The sequence below is a fragment of the Myripristis murdjan genome, chromosome 1 (assembly GCF_902150065.1).
Source record: "Myripristis murdjan chromosome 1, fMyrMur1.1, whole genome shotgun sequence".
NCBI lineage: Eukaryota > Metazoa > Chordata > Actinopteri > Holocentriformes > Holocentridae > Myripristis > Myripristis murdjan.
In genome coordinates this window covers 29,680,130-29,700,920 of record NC_043980.1, presented here as the reverse complement: position 1 = coordinate 29,700,920, position 20,791 = coordinate 29,680,130, and the positions used below count along the sequence as shown (strand labels likewise).

The window sequence follows — 20,791 nt, the reverse complement described above, 5'->3', positions numbered from 1 at the left end:
TCAGTGCTTATCTGGAGCGTTTACTGTACAATATGGAAAAGTTCACAACCCATCTGTGTCACTGCAGTGGCCCCATTTTAATAGTTGGCCTCTGAAATCAAAAGGTCTGCGTGTAGTCTGTGCATATGGCGTGTGTGTGTGTGTGTGTGTGTGTGTGTGTGTATGTGAGAGAGAGAGAGTGTGCGTGTGTGTGTGTGTGTGTGTGTGTGTGTGTGTGTGTGTGTGTGTGTGTGTGTGTGTGTGTGTGTGTGTGGAGAGAGAGATACTGGGAGCGAGTGTCTGTGTGTATCATCCTAGTTCATCAGAAGTGATAGTGATCTCCATCCAGCACCATGCCTGGCAGATAGCAAGATGGAGAATGTATTGGTGACACAAAGTGCAACCCAACTGAGGTGAGGACAGAAAGGCCAAGGAAAGGTCATGGGTGATTAGATAGCGAAGAGCTCTGTTGACATCACGTCCAGCCTCATTTACACACTTAATCACAACTTTCCTCTTTTTTGTGGTCATTGTTGCTGCAAAAGGTCTCCTGTCTTATCTCTGTCCACTGAGGAGGACTGGAGGTGAGCTGGGGTCCCTCTCTGGGATGCTGAGACTATATATAATGGGGGAAGAGTCCAGAAACACAAACACACACCACATACTGGAAGTGACAACACCGAGATAGGTTTACTACTCAGAGCTCTTTCTCATCCTTCACCTTTATCATTCTCACCATGTGGAAGACAGCGCTGTTGACTTTCATCCTGTTGGTTGCACTAATAGGCAGGGTGCGGTCCAATGAGGGCCACCCCTCCTTTTACGGGGTGAAGCTGTGTGGTAGAGAATTCATACGAGCTGTAATCTTTACCTGTGGAGGCTCTCGCTGGAGGAGAAGTGTAGGAGACTCAGGTGAGGCTGCATGTGTGTGTGTGTGTGTGTGTGTGTGTGTTCACAATTTAAGCTGCCTATTTGTTGGGCCAAATGAGTGCAACTTACTAACCTTCTTGTTATATATGCCCCCTTCTCATTAACCAGGTGTCCTCGGGGATGAGGCTTTTGACCCATGGAAAACAAACTCCATCCTTCAACTTGCGAGTGAGCAGCAACCGTCGGAGTCCCAAGTCTGGAAGGATGAGGTGATGAACGTGGCATCTACTGCTGATGGATTCAGCCGCTTAGCTCGCTCACCCATCTCAGATGAGGTGCTGGAGGCTCTAAGGAGTGCGGACAGGAAAGGGCGGGATGTCGTTGTGGGGTTGTCTAATGCCTGTTGCAAGTGGGGCTGCAGTAAGAGTGAAATCAGCTCCCTCTGTTGAACCAAACTACCTCTTGACAATATATCTTCTTTCCTTCTTCCTCGTGCAGAGCTCTGTTGTTTTCCTCCATGATCCCTCCAATTTCTCATCTCTCTTCTTCTCCAAATGGCTTCCAATTCATCCATGTGTTGACTTTCATGTAAGAATGTTCTAGTATGTGCTCAAAAACATTTGTTTAATGTGCTTGTCAAGAGCTGATATATGACAGTTAATAAAGCTATGTGGAGTTGGTTTGGAGGCCTGTGTTCTCTCTGTGTCTGTTTCTTAAAGGACTGTAATATTTCATGCTGGAAGAACATTGACCTTGTAATTGAACCAGTGTCTGAAGTGGACTGGTATGCAGTACCAGCACTACTACATTTTACTATGTGGAGTACCACAAGTTTTGTCTGGAGTACTGGCACTCCTCAGATGTGTCTTGTATTCTTTATGCCACTAAGCAGATCAGGCACAGCAACCAATAAAATTCTTTATTTAAGGCACAATTTAAAAAAAAAAAAAAAAAAAAAAAAAAAAAGCTCAAAATGGCTGCTCAATCACCAGTGGAATTATTTAGAAAAAATCTGCCCTACTAATTATCTCCTGGAGGGGATCATGTGTTTGGTCCTGTATGTGTGTGTGTCTGTCCATGGCTTATTTCACAAACCACTGGGGCTATCAGTCTAGTATTTTTTGTGATGAAGAACCTCTCGTGGTTGCAGTGATTCAAAATCTTTGCAAAACGCTTGTTTTTGCTACTTCTGCTCTCTGTCTTCATTTACTGCCGAGCTCTCTCAACCACAGCTGCTCCCCTCTCTCTCTCCTCCCATACTCCTGGGTGTCTACTTCTGCTCTCTCACAGTGTTCACTGTCTAGCTTCCACTTTTTTTTATCCTGTTGTGGCTGTTTTCACTCTGATTGCGGGTGAAAAAGCCCACAACGTGCATTGCATTTTTTGGTGAGTTTACAGACTGCTAACAAGAAAGTCAACAGAATACAGAACAGATATGGGAAAACAAATTTGTAAAAAGTGTCAGAATGGAGTAAAAGTGGGCTACATATCTGATGATTCACAACTGTAAGACATGTATAAAACAGCTGTCACTGTTTCATATGTCAGTGTACTATTTGTCTAATCTTTGCAGGTGTGTGTGTGTGTGTGTGAGAGAGAGAGAGCGAGAGAGAGAGAGAAAGAGAGAGAGCAAGAGAGACCTTTAGCAGTAATGAATTTTGTTATTTTAATTCATGCTCTTTTTGAAACACGGTTTCTGTTGAAAGCCATATGACTTAGGTAGAATGTGTAATAAAGTGAAATACATGCAGAAAGAACAAGAAAAGGCTAGTGAGAAACTTGAGAGGCTGTACAGTGTATTATATTTGAATCATGCATCAATTTATTTTGTAATTTGAAAAGCATTTTCAGTACATTTGGCTGCTGAGTCTCTCCCAGATTTTGCTCAGCACATAGCCTTTATTCTGGAGAAGGGGAGATACGCCTGGTGGAGATCTGCACTCTACTGAGCGCACGCTTCTTCTTTAATAATTTGGTCAAACAGCAGTCAGCCAGTCAAGTAGGGGGTTTCCTCAAAATGTCAGTGTTCATATCACCTGTCTGTCAAACATAATTTCAACTGGCCAATTGTAATTGTCTAGATGTACCTATATGGTGCAGATAATGACAAAAGAAAAAGAAGAAATGAGAGGAGTTAGAACAGGGTAGAGGTAAAAGACTTTTGTCAACTGCAGTATATGCTTTTTTGAGTGTTTCCTTGATTTTTGTAGCTATTGTTGAGTAAGTTCACATTATTCAGTATTATGCCGAGCCAGCAGGGAGCCAGTAGCACCGCAGTGGCAGCAAGTGGCATTGTGACAGTTTCTCATTTTGCACTTTTTCATCTGTTTTTCACTTTTTCATGACATCTAAGCAGCAGCAGAGTGACAACCGAGACCGACAAAGTTAAGTGGCATAAATGTTATAATATTAAATCAAACATATGGTGTGCTCTGGCAGTGTACTGATGAAGATGCATGCCACATAACCACAATCAGTGCAGTTTGAATCCAGCAGGGGACCTTTGTTGCATGTCAGGGTTAGTTTAAGCTTAAGTGTGTGACCACTTGCTTACACCTGAATAAGGGGAATACCTGCACTTAATGTTCCCACTTCAAGCACTGTATACAACTGCAGTTTTGACAAGGATGACAAGGTAGTGGAGAATGGATACCCAAAGTGGTCAGCAGTGGTGTTTAATTGTTCCTCCCTATCTGCGCTTAAAATACACATGGTCACATCAAAGTAAAATGGTGCTTTAAGGCATATACCAGTTATTGACTAAATAAGTGTGCACGTCTAATCCAAGCAATAGTGAAGAAGTAGGCTACGCATGCAAGGGCCACAGATAGCCGTGACCCTACAGTTAGGTGCCAAGTGGATGCCACAAACACTGGGAGCTAACGCCATCTGGTGGCCATTTATGACCCCCAACACATTACACCGAGTCGTATTTTGACGTCTGCTGATAAAACTATGAGTATGTGATACATTCGTTGGTTTGTTGGTTTTAATGTAGATCCAAATTAAAAGTGCAACGTCGATACAGTTACACCTCGGGTAACAGAAACCTGAAAGTGCAATATTTTTGTTGGTCGCGTCGCGTCGCCGGTACGGAAGCCGATTGTGATCATACCGCTCACCCGGCTTGAATGCAATGCATGCAATCTCTGTCACATACCAGCTAGCATAGCTTGTTAATTGTTGTAACGATAGCCAGCTACATTGATCTCATATGATCAGAAGTTTGTATTGAGATTGCAACTATATTCCAGTGAATGTTCGTCGATACAGCGGAACTGCAGTGCAATCTATAGGACTATAGATCTGACGAATCGGTGTGACCAGGTAAAACCTTTGGCGGTACTTTCAACATGAAGCTAGCTAGCCAAGCTAACGTTAATGATATCTACCGGGGGATGATGTGCGACTGGTGTGATATGAATATTAATGCGGTGCCTGTGATTTCTGTCTTTTGTTTCGCTTCCCAGCACAGTTTGGCATTGTAACGCAGAGTGCACACAGTTTACCGTGAGATGGCGATTTGCCGTGTCGTTTCTGTGTGAGTTATGACGAGCTGATCCCCGTGACTAGCCTAGCGACGCTAGCCTGCTAGCTGACTGTGCCAGACATTTGCGCTTGTGTTGAGAGGCCGTCTGGGCCTCATGTCCAGGAGGCTGATCGTGTCGCGTTTGCTAGGTGGTGTGGCTAACTTGTCCACGCTGCTATTAGAGCCAGTGGTGATTACATAGAGATGCTGCCAGCTTTCATGTAACTTAGGCGGAAACGGGAAAGGTAAAGAGCCGAAATCAATATCTTCCGACATAGACCCAGGGCATTGTTGACAAACGTTTCCGAATGCTTTTACTGCACTGGTTTGGAACATAGCAGGTAAACATCACAATAACCGAAGCAGACTGCTAAACAATAACATGAAGTTGACAACGTTGGCATTAAGCTACAAACAGTGAGGGGTTATTGACACTCGGAGCTATTTCCAGCTGGTTGTCAGCTTCGCTAGTGTTGATGTGCTTTCAAACCAGCTAAGTGTGTGTGTGTGTGTGTGTGTGTGTGTGTGTGTGTGTGTGTGTGTGTGTGTGTGTGTGTGTGTGTGTGTTCGCTCGCGCGTTCTAGACGATGGAGTGGCAACCTGATGAGCAGGGTCTGCAGCAAGTGCTTCAGCTACTCAAGGACTCCCAGTCTCCAGACACTGCAACACAGAGGGCTGTGCAGGAAGTATCCTAAAGCTTTGAGTGTATGTGTGTGTGTGTGTGTGTGTGTGTGTGTGTGTGTGTGTGTGTGTGTGTCCTGAGTGCAAAAAGAGAGAAGTGTGAAGTTTTTGCTCAGAGTCCTCATCTACCCAGCAGGAGTGTGAAGTGTGTGTGGATGCTTGTGTGTCAAAGCGTTAGACAATGCAAACTGCCCGGGAGTTTTGCCACAAGTAGAATCATGTTCTAGATGAGCTGGTGTGTTTGTTGGTGAATGTGAGCGAAAGCTTGTATGTCACGCAGGATCATGAGCTCTCCATGAGTGTGGGTGTGTGTGCCTTTGCGAGTGCATATGGTTGCTTGAATTCCTTAACAGAGGCTGCAGAAACTGGAGCAACTGAACCAGTTTCCAGACTTCAACAACTATCTCATCTTTGTCCTCACGAGCCTCAAATCTGAGGGTGCGTATGTGCATGTCACACAAAGTAAGGGTGCAAACATTAGAGCTGAATCGCCACTCATTCTGACTCGAGTGCCATACACAAATTTTTGTTTCCATCTGCTCCTGGTTCCCACTCTGTTATCCTAACTCCTCCTTCATCTGTTTGTGCTGCCTTCCCTCCTCCAGATGAGCCCACTCGCTCTCTCAGCGGTCTCATACTGAAGAATAACGTGAAGGCTCACTACCAGAATTTCCCCCCCAACGTGGCTGACTTCATCAAACGAGAATGCCTCAACAACATCGGAGACCCTTCACCGCTTATCAGAGCGACAATCGGTGGGTGTTGGAGAGAGAGAGAGAGAGGGAGAAAGGCAGAGTTTGAGCTAACTGTGTTTTTCAGCTGCTGTGAGTCATGATACGTAGGTGGTTTGAGTTTTTGCAGGTAATGGGGTGTGTGGGAGCAAGGGCTGTATTTTTCAAGAAACTTTAAACTTTATTGAATGTGATGGATTGTGAGTTGAGCTGCGAGTTGCTCTTAAGTTTTACAGCCTGAGTATATTGTATTTACTGTTTTGTTCCTTCTCACTTGTCAAGGTATCCTGATCACGACTATCGCTTCCAAAGGCGAGCTGCAGACCTGGCCTGAACTGTTACCTCAGCTCTGTAACCTGCTCAACTCAGAAGACTATAACACCTGCGAGGTGAGACACACACACACACACACCTACACACACACACAAATGCTTGAATGCTTTATTTGGGTCTGCAAATCACATTATCAATGCAAAGTACTCAGTTATAATCAAGGTTTAAGGGTTAGTTCACCTTGAGGTACAAAAAGCACCTTCTCTTTCACACTGTAATACACACACACACACACACACACACACACACACACACACACACACACACACATGCAGGGCTGTTGAAATGCTTATGTGAATTTCAGTGTTCTCCTCTGTATTGTATTACATGTTTATGTCTGGCTTTTCTGTATATTTTTTACATTCATCCCTCTCTGTTTGAATGTGTGTGTGTGTGTGTGTGTTTGTCCTCTAGGGCTCTTTTGGAGCACTGCAGAAAATCTGCGAGGATTCATCAGAGCTGCTGGATAGCGATGCTCTGAACAGACCTCTCAACATCATGATCCCCAAGTTCCTCCAGTTCTTCAAGCACTGCAGCCCCAAGATCAGGTCAGTGAACTCCCTGTCTCGTGCCCTCTCCTCTCTCTCTCCTCTCTCTCTCGATTGACGATTTGTGTGTCCTCCTCAACCTTCACCCCTCTCTACCCCCAGTCAAAACCATTTTTTTTAGATCCCATCTCTTTGTCTTTCTCTCAGGTCTCATGCTATAGCGTGTGTGAACCAGTTTATCATTGGTCGAGCTCAGGCTCTGATGGATAACATTGACACCTTCATTGAGGTGAGAGACCTCCTGCCACTGCCTGTTTACTGCTTTTTGTCTTGTTTCCATTATTCTCCAAGTTCAGCTGGTTTCTGTGTGCTCAGTCAGGTGTCACGTCTGTATAAATTGTGATTTTCTTTACCTTTCTCTCCCTCCCATTTTTTTGTCTCCCCCTTCCTTTGCCTTTCCTTTCTTTAATCTCCATCTTTTCCCTCTGCCATCCATCCCCCTTTACCTCTCCTTTTCGTCTCTCTCCCGTCCAGAGTCTGTTTGCACTGGCCGGCGATGAGGACAGCGAAGTGCGGAAGAACGTTTGCAGGGCTCTGGTCATGTTGCTGGAAGTCCGCATCGACCGCCTCATCCCCCACATGCACAGCATTATCCAGGTGTGGATGCGATTATTTTACCACATTATCAACTCAAACAGCCGTACACAACTCGACCCTTGTCGTTCCCTTACTCCTTCTTATTGCAACTGTTCCTCTGTCTTGCACCAGTATATGCTGCAGCGGACCCAGGACCCCGATGAGAACGTGGCCCTGGAGGCTTGTGAGTTCTGGCTCACCCTGGCCGAGCAGCCCATCTGTAAAGAGGCCCTGTCCGGCCACTTGGTTCAGTAAGTGCTCACATAACTACGTGCTGCAGGACGGGGCTGTCAGCAATGGCGTGGAATAGAATTTAAATACTATCCTCTACGATTGCTGTGTATTGGAATATATTTGAATATCATTTGCATTTTGTCAGGAGCATTATCACCCAATAGACTGTGTGACCCTTTGAATGAATAAACATATGAGTAAAGCTCCCGGTGACGCTGCCCGTCACTGCTGGTACCAGAGCACACCTCTATGGAAGTGATAGATGTTTTAAATGTTACGATGACCAAGTTATTTCTCTAACCTTAACCTTTACCCTCAGTCAGGATAAACAGTAACTGTTCATTTGAAAACCAATAGAGTCCAGTGTTTCCTCTGTAATGCTACATAGCTGTAGTGTTTTGGGTGATAATTGTATTTTTGTCCCGTATCTGTCTCTGTTTGGGTCATAGTTATGTTTCAACTTGAAATTCAAGTGCTGAAAATGTTTTTAAGCATAACATGATCATTGCTTGTCAAACCTTTTTCGTGCACACATAATTTTACATAAAGGGAACTTATAATATGTATTTTAGTTTTACACTTTCTCTTGCAGCGGTGGTAATAAACGGTAACTAACCAACCATTTTTCTGTTTGTATGCACCGTTAGCGCAGTGGAGCTCTGCATTCGTCAGTTGCCATAACTTCCATCATTGCCGTGAAAGTAGCATAGAATAATTTAACCCAGCACATCATTTTTATTGCTGTTTAAAATAGATTTACTTTAGATAATCCCCTGGCTAGGTGCGTTTTTTTGTTATGTGATTACTAGCCTCGAAAACCCTGAAAAAACTGCTGACTCAGAGTTCATCCTATTGGGGTCATCATCACAACGCATCACACAGCCGCTCAGTGCCACCTTGAGATAAAAGAAGCACACAGAAGCAGGATAAAGCATAGCTGAAGTAAACATATCTGATTTCTCAAGTTTCTATTTGAATGTTGGGATGGAAAAAAGTCATTCAGACTTTGAGTATTTTTTTGGCAGCCTTGCTACAGGACAGGCCTGTTGGACTGGCTTCAGGCAGACATGATGAAGTCAGATGTTGCATGAATTTCACCCCGGTAGTAATGCGGTTATTTCTCTCTTTTCCCAGACTGATCCCGATCTTGGTGAATGGGATGAAGTACTCTGAGATTGACATAATCCTTCTGAAGGTGAGTCCTCCCATTCAGCACCCTGGAGTGGTCGACTATCGGGTCACCCTTGTCGTCTGTGATTATCCTGCCCCGTATCAGTCTACCCACAGGACGCTCACTCTCTTTGTCTGTCGTCTCCCCAGGGTGACGTGGAGGAGGACGAGACGGTCCCAGACAGCGAGCAGGACATCAAGCCACGCTTCCACAAGTCCCGCACCGTCACCCTGCAGCACGAGGGAGGGGAGGGCGAGGAGGGGGAGGACATCGACGAAGATGAGGACGACGACGATGACACGCTGTCTGACTGGAACTTACGTAAGTTGTGGATTGGGGGCTGGGGACTCTTTGTAATGTATTACCATTTCCTTGTGTACAAAGTGGAATTTTGAGCAAATATAGTCCCTAAGATTTTGTTAAGCATCTCAAAGAACAAAGAGCTCAACAATGAGTCAAATTGCACTTACAAAGATCTATTGTAGAACTGTATCGGCAAGTGCAGCCTGTGTGCCGTGGTTATACAAGGGAGTAGCTCTGCAATGGATAAACAAAGCGTTCAGGCGAAGAACTGCTTACTTTAATTTATTTTTTGCTGGAAATTTGTAGTGAAGCGGAACAGGTTGAAATATACTCTAAATATAACCTAAATATAGCCTACACGTCGGAAGCACTTGGAGCTCTTTGAAATTTAATGTTCAGTAAAGCTTTTGGGATATTACAACATAAAAGCACATGCCATCTCCATCTATAAATCTGATAATGATGTTGTATAAGATTCACATTTGTCTTTATCTCATATTTTCTGGATTATTTCCACTACTTTTGGTTGTAATTATGGCATGTTATTTGTTGTAGTATCTTTGGTGCGCTCTATTTATCTTATTCTTACCTGTGCTTTATTCTCATTTGCCGTGGCGTGAAGACCTGGTTTCTCCCTCCAGAGATGATTAAAGTTGGATCTCATCTGAAGCTGAATAACATATTTGTTCAGACATGTGATGCTCAGTGGTTTTGCCCCCACCCCCTCCAGGGAAGTGTTCGGCCGCAGCGCTGGATGTGCTCGCCAACGTGTTTCGTGACGAGTTGCTCCCCCATCTCCTGCCCCTGCTCAAAGGCCTGCTCTTCCACCCTGACTGGGTCATCAAGGAGTCTGGGATCCTGGTGCTCGGGGCTATCGCTGAGGGTGAGATCCGGCTCTGACCAACTGGCCATGCAAACATACATTTAGACATGCCAGCTTCCACAGTATTATCCTCAAGTGTGGCCTAGTTTATTTTTTCAGCCCAAATGATCAATTCCGGATCCCACCTCTTCAGTCTAATGAACAAGATTGAATACAGCTGTAAAATGATTAGTTTATACAATATTCGATGTTAATATTGTCCATTTTTTGCTTCTTTTTTTTTCAGCTGCAGTGATATGAAATGTTAGCCATGCTTAGAGTAGCATTCCAGCATTTTGTGGCTCTGTGACACAAGGATTCAGAAAACTGTTGCAACATGTGATATCTTCATCATGTCATCTGTACTGACAGTACTTCACCCATTGTAAGATCAGAACAATTGGCAAACAGGACCTGAACATCCCATTCATTTTCTCCATCAGCCAAAAGAAAAACCGAAATGTTCACAACACTTAAGAGGGCAATTCTGAGGAACTTTTTTTTTTTTTTTTTTAAGAGGAGGTGCAAGAGGTGAGGTGAGGAGAAATCTTAAAGTTCTGAGAAACTTGTATGTTGTTGGGATGAACAGCATAAGTTTGATCTGGATTTCACAAGCATTATTGCTTTCATCCAGGACTCAGTGTAAACGGGTCAGCACCGTGTTCAGAGCCCTGCCACGGTCCCGGCTACTTACTGGTTTTGGCTGTGATCAGCTGAGGAGTAAACAGGTCGCCCGCTGATTTGCGTTTCATGTAGACATGATGACACAGGACATGCTCTACATTTTAGTTAAGCAATCTAACCCCTGTGGACCTTTTAATCTATGTAATCTCATGAAGTACATATAAATTTAAACCATCATTTGGGATGGTCCCTGACTTATGATGGTGGTGTCATTGTAATAAGAGACAACTGGGACAGACCGATGGAGAAATCGCTGCGTTTCAGTTTGGTTGGATGATTGTAACAGCGGTTAACCTGGAGGTTAAGTATGCGGTCCGGGGCTTCTGCTAAACGATTTCACTTTTTTTTAGTGGGTAGTCTCAGGTGGAAAAACTGTGGAAAACAAGCTTGCTTGGTGTAAAAGGGGTGAATGATTATGGTTTAGTGTGTATAAGAACTTTCCCTTTCCTCCATCCAGGTTGTATGCAGGGCATGGTACCTTACCTGCCTGAGCTCATCCCCCACCTCATCCAGTGTTTGTGCGACAAGAAGGCTCTGGTCCGCTCCATCGCCTGCTGGACTCTGAGCCGCTACGCCCACTGGGTGGTCAGCCAGCCCCCTGACGCCCACCTGAAACCCCTCATGACAGAGCTGCTGAAACGCATCCTGGACGGCAACAAGAGGGTACAGGAGGCAGCCTGCAGGTGACGCCCTTTGATTTTCTGCATTTCCTCCGCGTCCTCTTTCCCCTCGTCCACCCCGCTCACCCGTCCCCTCTTTGTGTTCCTCAGTGCTTTTGCCACCCTGGAGGAGGAGGCGTGCACAGAGCTGGTGCCTTACCTGAGCTTCATCCTGGACACGCTCGTTTTCGCCTTTGGAAAGTACCAGCACAAGAACCTGCTCATCCTCTATGATGCCATAGGAACACTGGCTGACTCTGTGGGACACCATCTCAACCAGCCGGTGAGCCCATCTCACACACACACACACACACACACACACCTAATCAACCCTGCTGCTTCATGTACTGTTTATGCACATTTTATTGACTTACATAAAAAAATCCTGCATAGTTTTAATAGAATGAGAGTAGCTGCATTAACATGGATAAACAAAAATGTGGTTGAAATCTGAAGCACCGACTATAAATAAAAGGAAAGCGTCCATACTTGAGGTCAGTAATAAGGAATATAAGGATAACATGGTAAAACATTAAGCTTAAAATCAACATATAAATGAGGGCTCAGCAATAAGATATGGCCATTCAGTTATTAATAGTCATAAAATAGGTAATGATAAATTAAAGTTCAATCTTATCTACACATACAGTGTAGACACAGTAGTATCTTATCTAAGATACAGTAGTATCGTGGTAGTATCTTAGGTTCCAGTAATAAAAAACCAAACCAAACAAAAAACATTCTTCAAATAAGAGGCAAGCCATCACACTGGGTATTTTGTAATCAGAAGATTTTTTTTTTTAATATCTCTGAGTTTACTGTATGCTCACTGTTTATGTATGTGTGTGCGTGTTTGTGTTTTCAGGAGTACATCCAGAAGCTGATGCCTCCCCTCATAGCCAAGTGGAATGAGCTGAAGGATGAGGACAAGGACCTGTTCCCCCTGCTCGAGTGTCTGTCCTCTGTGGCCACGGCGCTGCAGAGCGGCTTCCTGCCCTACTGCGAGCCCGTCTACCAGCGCTGCGTCACCCTGGTCCAGAAGACACTGGCTCAGGCCATGGTGAGCCCTGCACGCTTCACCCACACACACACACACACACACACACACTCACGTACTGTTTGGATCTGTGCTGTGAGAGACTTTGACACTCCATCCTTGCTCCGTCTCAGATGTACAGTCAGCAGCCAGACCAGTACGAGGCACCGGACAAGGACTTCATGATCGTGGCTCTGGATCTTCTGAGTGGCCTGGCGGAGGGACTGGGCGGCCATGTGGACACGCTGGTGGCTCGCAGTAACATCATGACGCTGCTTTTCCAGTGCATGCAGGTGAACAGAAATGCTTTTTTATTTGGGGGTTCAAGCCCGTAGCGATGACATCATTTTGACATCTCCTCCTCAACCGTAGGTCTGATTCCTTTGATACTCACTGTGGATCATCACTGGACCAAGCCGATCAAAACTTGCATAAGGCTTGTTGATATCTTATTTAGTTTTCATAATATTGACCAGTGAACTTCAAAAGGGCATGGCTTAGCACACAAATGGACACCGTTAGGCCAGTCATCATGAAACCTGCAGGATATGTCCACATAGGTACCTGAAACATACATTTTTCATTGAAATACAGTTTCATTCAAATTGATCACTAGGGGGGTCACTATAAAAAAAAAGGTGTAGCATCATACAAATTGGACTATAATTCAGAAACTCTTTGTCCTTTTGCCACAAAACTGGCAGGATATGTCCACATACTTTCCTGAAATTAAAGTGGATTTTGACACTGGGGCCCAATATTTTGAATATCAACCCGATTGGCCCACCACATCTTTCTGAGTAACTTTAAAATGCATCAATTTTAACACCTCCATAAAATTCCAAATTATTAAATGATTCTCGTTGCTCTTACATTATTCACGTGTAAGTGTAAGCCGCTCTGTGAATATAACCAGCAGTAGCATGGAAAAACCCCAACCAAAGTCACACAGACAGTTGAGAGGGCTGGTAAATCTTTCCATTCCTTCCTCCTGCCCTACGTTAATGGAATCTGATAACTTGATGAAGGGTTTTCCGGTCCAGTTGCTTTGCCAACATCCCGGCCTGATGCTGTCGTCTCTTGCTGTGGGCGGTGACTGGGAGATTGAGGTTATTACTGGTACCGATTTGTTCTGCTGTTTTAAGAATAAGCAAAACTACAAAATGCTGCAGGGACGGTGTCATCATTCATATCTAATTTACAGTCTTTTCTGTTTGGCTTTGTATGGCAGAGTGTCTGTCACCATGTCTAACTCTAATGTGTGTGTGTTTTTTTTAATCTGATTAGTCAGAAAAATATTAATAGGCTCATCTCTCTCTCTCTCTCTCTCTCTCTCTCTCTCTCTCTCTCTCTCTCTCTCTGTCTGTGTCTGTCTCTCTCATCCCAGGATACGATGCCTGAAGTACGACAGAGCTCTTTTGCTCTACTGGGTGACCTGACAAAAGCCTGTTTCCCTCACGTCAAACCCTGCATTGGTAACTATCTCATGTACACACACACATACACACACACAGTTACACTGTCATCCTTCTGTTTTCTATTTCTGTATATGTCTGACCCATTTCATGTGTGCATGTGTGTGTTCCAGCTGAGTTCATGCCGATCCTGGGCACAAACCTGAACCCAGAGTTCATCTCTGTGTGCAACAACGCCACCTGGGCCATAGGAGAAATCTGTATGCAGATGGGTGAGTTGCAGCAAGCGTTCAGAGATGGTGCTCTCTGACTCTTCACTGTAATATTCTACTTCTGTATATCACTATGATATAACGTAAACGTCGCCCTTCAATGTCCTTCTCTCTCAGGAGTGGAGATGCAGCCGTACGTAGCGATGGTTCTCAATCAGCTGGTTGAGATTATCAATCGACCCAACACCCCCAAAACCCTGCTGGAGAACACTGGTATAATACACACACACACACACACACACACACACACACACACACACACACACTCTTTAAGGAGGGGCAGATGTTTTGTTGTTGTTCTGCCTTGTTTTTTTGTTTCCAGTTGATACAGACAATGAAAAAGTCAGAGCAGGTTAAAATCAAAGAGGGTCACCTCACATGAGTCAAAGATGGTTGAGGAAAACAAAGATAGTGCACTCTGTGCCTTTTTCCTGACACGATTATGTCGTTCAGAGTGGAAACCAAATGTATCCTCTCACAGAGCAGACAAATGGCATCAGTGGGACAATGTGAGAAATTTGTTTTATTAGCAGTTTGCAACATCTAAGCACAATACAAAGTCGATTTTTCCAAGAGCTGAAAGTGTCCCTAAAGCCTGCTTTAGTAAAAATCCTGCTTTTGTGTTTGACAACTTTGGACAGCCTGCCTAGCCGGAAATATTTCAGTCGCACAGCTCTGCTTAAGCTGCATGATTCATGTCGGTAAACTGCAGAGGGTTTCATATTTTGCCACAACAACAGATTTGATATCATTAACAGCCATTTAATATGCTATTAACAACAGCGAGCCAGTACAATACAATACTTTCACACATTTGAGTGTTGTTTTTTTTTTGACACATTTTTGAGGGATGCAGAGTATCGTCAATTATTGTTATTGGCAAAATCCCCCCAAATTTTGAGATATAATTTTTTGTCAGTATCGCAAACCCCTACTATAACTGATTTTCGACCTTTTCCAACATGTGCTTTCAATTCTCACCAAAAGCTGAAAAATAAACAGGAAATTATGGTGATGATTAATGATCATGAATAATTTTGCATTGTGTAAATTCCGACTATATATGTTTGAAAATAACTCTTACAATCAAATATGTGTTCATAGCCGAAGCTTTTCTGTAAATCTAACAAGCAATAACATGGAAAACAACAAGAGGCGGTTTAGATAGATGTTGCCACGTTCACAAATAAGTCCACAGTCTTTGCTCTTATCCACCATCTTTTTGAGCACCAGCCGCCCCAGGCAGTGTGTCACATGATACCGCCCACTTGGCCTGTTCCCAAAAAAAAAAATCAAACCAATTTGATGCACTGATTGAAAGAATCCATATCCACTGCACTCATCATAGTCAAATCACTGGAGTACAAGGCCTCATTCCTTCCTTCCCATTTATGCAAACTGATGAAAAGCAGCTGTGTCACAGCAGGTCTGCACAGTCGGGAGTCACTTTAAACCGGGGAGCGAAAAGCAGTCGAACATCTGATTGCGCTGTCTGAGATGCAAGTGTTTGGAGGGCCGACAGAAGCGGCGTAATTTAATATGAGTAATTCAATCTGGTACTTAAGAAGCACCATTTGAAGTCAGTTTTCTCAGGCGGTGGGCTAACTCTCAAGAAGTCTGCATCGAGGCAGCTGCAAAAGTACAAAAAAAAAAAATCCATTGTAGGGTTTTCAGATCTTAGTCATCCAGGAAAATTTGAAGGACTCTCCCACTGCCAACGCCCTTCTTGTGACAGCAGCCCTGACCCCTCCTCTCTGTTTTCCCGCAGCAATCACCATTGGTCGGCTGGGATACGTGTGTCCGCAGGAAGTCGCTCCCATGCTGCCGCAGTTCATCAGACCTTGGTGAGTCTGCGTTTATTCTCTTTCTCTCTCTTCAGTTCTTTCAGTCTCTCTCCCTAATGGGAAATGGCTGTGTTGGAATTTAATTGGCTACATCTGGACTTACCACATTTCCTTGTACCACGCTTCATTGTGCAATGACTTTGCTGCACTGCTGACTAATCACTTCATCAGAAGGGCTACAATATTGGCATTGCTTAACAAATTCCCTGAAATGTTGCAGTCAGTGAATAGTGAGAATGAAACACGTCTTGCAGTCAGCTCCGTCAGGCTCAGAAATAATATGTGAAGACAGCAGTCGTGGAAGGGAAATCCAATGGGGAAAAATGACAACTTTTTCAATTATTAAAACAGTGACATTTTGGATGGCTCTGTTTTTCCCCAAGGTATTACAGGAGCATTGCTGTCAATCCCTGCTTGTCACTTTTGAGATTTACCCGAGTTTTCACTTTTGACATTCCACCTGTCCTCGTGCAAACAACACGGGACAGATAAAATCCCAGTGGAGAAACGAACATCTCTAACAGCTACTGGTTGCTTTGTCTCCGTGCACGACAGGTGTACGTCTCTGCGGAACATCAGAGACAACGAGGAGAAAGACTCGGCCTTCCGCGGGATTTGCATGATGATTGGTGTGAACCCGGGCGGCGTGGTGCAGGTGGGGGACACAGTTTACATTCACATTTCTACATTTTAGGCACTTAGAAGTAGCTTTTGGAAATGTAAAAGGATTTGGAATGTAACCTTCTCCCTCTCCGTTTGTTCAGGACTTCATCTTCTTCTGCGATGCGGTGGCCTCCTGGGTGAATCCTAAAGACGACCTGAGAGACATGTTCTACAAGGTGAGTGGGTGATGAGCAGGGCTGGAAACCACGTCCACTGAGGAGCTGCTTTTGTGTGGAAACAAGTGTGCTTTATCTGGCCCCAGTTTTTGTTTGCTTTTTTAGAAAATAGACCAAAATTTGCAATTTTTAACTCACTATGGGATTGTCTCACACTCCGTGCCTCTCTCCTCTGCTGTGTGAGTCACTGCGAGGTGTAATCTCCTCAGGCGGAGCAGAGTGGCTTCAGTTCTCCGTAGCACAGGAGTCATTTTCTTGTCGATGAAGTTTGCAGCAGCATCGCAAACAAGGCAGAGACCAGCCACCTTGAGTCTAGATCTAGTCTCTTTGTTGCTTTGCTGCTGTGAGCTTCAGCTACAAGGTAACAGCTCTTCCTAATAGAAGTGAATACACTCCCCCGCATGATCAGCAAGCCGCATCACACACCTCACTGTCACTCTCACACGGTTTGTGATGGTGTGATGTGTATTCAGTTCGTTTTATCTAGGTACACATACATAAGACTGCATAAAATCCTGATGATAATAATAAAAATAAATAAGTAAAAGCTGTGTCAGGAGAGGCCAAGAAGCCAAAGACGTATACAAAAGACCTTGGACAATACAAACAAAAAATACATGGCAACAAAAAAAATACACAAAATGAGCAGAAAACCTAAATAACTGGTAGACACCAATCCATTAATAAAAAGCAAAGAAATGCATGAACAATATGGGGGAAAAGAAGAAGAAAAAATAATGAGTGTATTGTGAGTAATAGATAATAAATGAATGAATAGAATAGAATAGATTAACGGAGCCATACATTTCATGACAGTGATATATATATATATTTTTCTAACTTGAGGTTGATTTCAGAATTTCTATACAATCAGTTGGAGACTCAGTATGTTTTGGTGCTATGAAGGATTTTTAAGGTTATAAACCATGCAATAATAATCCAGTAATGATCAGGACTTTATTTTATCTTGACAAAAGAGAGTGCCAGGCCCTTTGTACAGACAGGGCGTTGTTTCCTTTTGTCGGTCTGTAGAACCCAGAATTTACTGGTATAATGAATCATACCGCTATGTGTGTATTTTTAGACCAAAATGTTTGCCTGTATAGGCTGGGGGCTTCATGGAAGAGTCTGACTCTGAGCGTCAGTGTCAACAAGTCGTCTATCTGAAATTTGTGCACTAAGGAATTGACTGAATTGTCACTGTATTGCTAAATTTGTAAACTTTATGCAACTTGGGGACACGCATTTATTGCTGAGTGCTCACAATCAAATAGAAATTCAGTTGTGTATTTCCAGGACTCTGAGTGTGTAATAATAATGTAAATAGTAGGTACTTCTTTAACTGACCTTTGCACTTAAACAGAGTTTTGCTAGAGATGTCAGTGAATATTTGAGACTAGGCATGCCACGATAATAGCATTTTGGTTGTTGATATCAATAACTATGAAATTCAGTGAGTCTCAATGTCTGAACTCATACCACAGCAGAAATCAGAAATACGACTCAGCACACACTTTTTAATTATTTAATTTTTTTTTTTTTTTTTTTTTAACAAACATGAAAATTCAATAGAAACTTTGTGTTCCAGGTATTTAAACATAGCATTGTAATAACTGGGTTACAAGTGCAACCCTGGCCTGTCGCTTTCAAGTAAGAAACAAAACAGCCCAACAGAATACTAATTTCAAATGGGAGGAAGTGTATGAAACGTCCCGCTGTGACAGCAAATACAGTGGTGTGATTCTGTGCTCCCATTCTGATTTACAGTCCTGTGAGCATGACTGACACTTTCAGTGATTTAGTTTTTAATCATAAGGGCTCGAGGCTTCACTAGAATAACAGAGTGGGGCTTGCGTCAGCACTATAGATACTAAAAACACGTCGTTTTCAAAAGGCTGTAAGTATCATTTCAATAAAAAGAGCCTGTAGGGGAATTTATAAGAAATGGGGTTAAGAATTGATTAAAAATTCATCAGTTCCTAACCATAGCAGTGTGTGTGTGTGTGTTGTTTGAGGCCCAACTTGTTGGCAGTAAAATGATGAGGTACCCCTTGTGCCCCCACTCCTCTCCACAGATCCTGCACGGCTTCAAGGAGCAGGTCGGCGAGGAGAACTGGCAGCAGTTCTCAGAGCAGTTCCCACCACTGCTAAAGGAAAGACTGGCAGCCTGCTACGGCGTTTAGAGCCTCTACACCCACCCCAGAGGTAATCTCACACAGATGCAGCCCCCCACACACACACACACTCTTGCTAAAAAATAAAAAAAAAGATAACATTTCACAGTATTTTGATGTTAACTTCTTTTCCGTCTGTCCCTCCCCCACCAGGTGAGCCAGCAGGAGGAGGGTGAATGGGAAACTCATCCATCTGTGTATTGCACTGCCCTGATCTGGGGGGGGAGAGGGACGCTATTGGCCGCTCCCCCTGACGGACGGCCCCCACGCCCTATGTGTTTGTCCATAGAGGGAGGGTGGGCGGGTGGGAGGGAGGGACAGGGGGACACCTCTAGATTAACTAGGCAGGGACCCGACACAGAAAAACTAACTGGTAGGGACAGATAGCAAGAGGGACAGAGCGACAGACCTAGATGCGAGGTGGAGGGATAGACAGGCTGGGATAGAAGAGAGACAGGGAAAGAGAGCAGCATAGAGAGATCCAGGGAAAGACAGGGAGGGAAATGAATAACAAGGCAGGGAAACACGACGGATTTAGAAAGGTCGGCTTCTTGGCTGGGAGGACAGGGACTGTTAAGGTTTTAATGGGATTACAAAAACTAAAGAGTTAACTGTTAGCTTGACTGACACAGACAGACAAACGTACACAGACAGACACACATAACACTTGCACATGCTGTACATGCAGTACATGGAACTGACTGCGGGTGGCACTGTTATTTAGACTATCAAGACCTATTCTACGTAGTTAGGGACAGACAGACAGACAGGTGTCTAAACTGTTAATTTCTGGGTGATATATCTTTCTTTTTTCCGGGGAATAGGATCAATATAAATTACTTCATCCATAGTCACTGAATTCTAGTTAACTGTAAGATAATCTCGCTTCTCCGTATCTACGTTTCCTACCTTCATTTTTGACCAGAGTGCTGCTTCACAGAGCTGTCCATCTATCAGACATTATTCCTGACACATTTTCTACGTGATCAGAAAAAAAACAAAAAAAAAAACAAAAAAAAAAAAAAAATGAGCAAGTGTCTTTCCTCTTGGCTTCACAGAAACCATTCCTCTAGGAAGGGAGGATTAGGGCTAAATCATTTTGTTTTCTCACCAGAGGGGAGGAATCTACAAAAGTGAAAAAAAAAATCACATCCTTAGTTGTCTCCTTGAGGTTTTGTGTGTGTATATGTGTGTGTGCGCGTGCATGTGCAGTCGTTTGTATATCCTTACTTTGGCATTATGTGTTAACAGTGTGTGAACTATGTATTGTTTTGATATGGTACAGAGCTAAAACTTGACTCCCACGGCAATGTCCTTTTTTGCACCTGTTAACTGTGACCAAGCGTGTGTGTGCGTGTGTGCGCGCGCGTGAGTGTGTATGTGTCTACGTCAACATTCGTACTGATATTCATTTGATGCCATATTGATATCTTAAGTGAACAGTGATTGGCAGTTTTCATTGTTATCTTTATAATGTTTAAAAAAATGGTCCATCAGTTTTTTTTTCTTTGCTGCTACTGATGATTTTTGTTTCCATAGTGAACTTAAATTCGCACAATTAACGCAAAAAAATATTTGAATTGATTGCTATTTTCAGTGACTGTTAAGTTGTTTTTGCACTTTTTTTATTTCATTTTATTTTTTTATTTTATTTTATTTTTTTGGTTTTGTATGGACTTTTTTTTTAACCTCACCCGTATAATGTCTTGACCCTAATGTCAGTGTTTGTCATACTGTGTTGCACTGTGAAATTAAGTGTCTTTGACTGGCAAAAATATCCCAATACTAAATGGCAAATAAAAACAACTTTGTGAAACTGCGACTAATCCGCACTTTTACAATGACTAACCTTGCCATATTGCAGAAGTGTGTGTGTGTGTTTGTTTGTGTGCGTGCGTATGTGTGTGTGTTTGTCTGTGTATGCCCGTGAGAGAATTTGCCTGTGAGTAGGCGTGCATGAGTACTTTTTGCCTATGAGCATGTTTTGGGTAGTTAGATGGTGTTTATATAATGTGTGCACAGTAGGGGTGCAAATAACTTTTTTTTTTTTT

At 43.5% G+C, this 20,791-nt stretch overlaps 2 protein-coding genes across 3 annotated transcripts; both read left to right on the top strand.

Annotated features, from left to right (window-relative positions):
- The first annotated feature begins 716 nt into the window (after window positions 1-716).
- Window positions 717-1,298, top strand: rln3b (relaxin 3b). The gene is made up of 2 exons (XM_030064292.1): window positions 717-891; window positions 1,018-1,298. Exons 1-2 carry the CDS (start codon window positions 717-719, stop codon window positions 1,296-1,298), a joined length of 456 nt encoding a protein of 151 aa, XP_029920152.1.
- A 2,491-nt stretch (window positions 1,299-3,789) lies between these two features.
- On the top strand, window positions 3,790-20,556 carry tnpo2b (transportin 2b). 2 transcript variants are annotated; one of them, XM_030062618.1, is made up of 24 exons: window positions 3,790-3,808; window positions 4,963-5,064; window positions 5,422-5,497; window positions 5,665-5,814; window positions 6,073-6,179; window positions 6,538-6,671; window positions 6,819-6,900; window positions 7,146-7,268; window positions 7,380-7,498; window positions 8,616-8,676; window positions 8,802-8,973; window positions 9,686-9,838; window positions 10,959-11,184; window positions 11,272-11,443; window positions 12,026-12,220; window positions 12,331-12,489; window positions 13,584-13,671; window positions 13,785-13,883; window positions 14,001-14,096; window positions 15,652-15,727; window positions 16,283-16,382; window positions 16,492-16,566; window positions 18,642-18,771; window positions 18,894-20,556. In XM_030062618.1, exons 2-23 carry the CDS (start codon window positions 4,966-4,968, stop codon window positions 18,747-18,749), a joined length of 2,670 nt encoding a protein of 889 aa, XP_029918478.1. In that variant the 5' UTR covers window positions 3,790-3,808; window positions 4,963-4,965; the 3' UTR covers window positions 18,750-18,771; window positions 18,894-20,556. The 2 variants fall into 2 exon arrangements, with proteins under 2 accessions (XP_029918478.1, XP_029918406.1); XM_030062546.1 differs by lacking the exon at window positions 3,790-3,808 and adding an exon at window positions 3,970-4,176.
- The last annotated feature ends 235 nt before the right edge of the window (window positions 20,557-20,791 follow it).

Bases quoted from the DNA above. Each gene is read 5' to 3' on its own strand.
- tnpo2b (XM_030062618.1), top strand. From the start codon at position 4,966: ATGGAGTGGCAACCTGATGAGCAGGGTCTGCAGCAAGTGCTTCAGCTA. The intron at 5,498-5,664 runs GTGCGTATGTGC...TCCCTCCTCCAG, and splicing joins CACGAGCCTCAAATCTGAGG to ATGAGCCCACTCGCTCTCTC. The intron at 16,383-16,491 runs GTGGGGGACACA...CCGTTTGTTCAG, and splicing joins ACCCGGGCGGCGTGGTGCAG to GACTTCATCTTCTTCTGCGA.
- rln3b (XM_030064292.1), top strand. From the start codon at position 717: ATGTGGAAGACAGCGCTGTTGACTTTCATCCTGTTGGTTGCACTAATA. The intron at 892-1,017 runs GTGAGGCTGCAT...CTCATTAACCAG, and splicing joins GAGAAGTGTAGGAGACTCAG to GTGTCCTCGGGGATGAGGCT.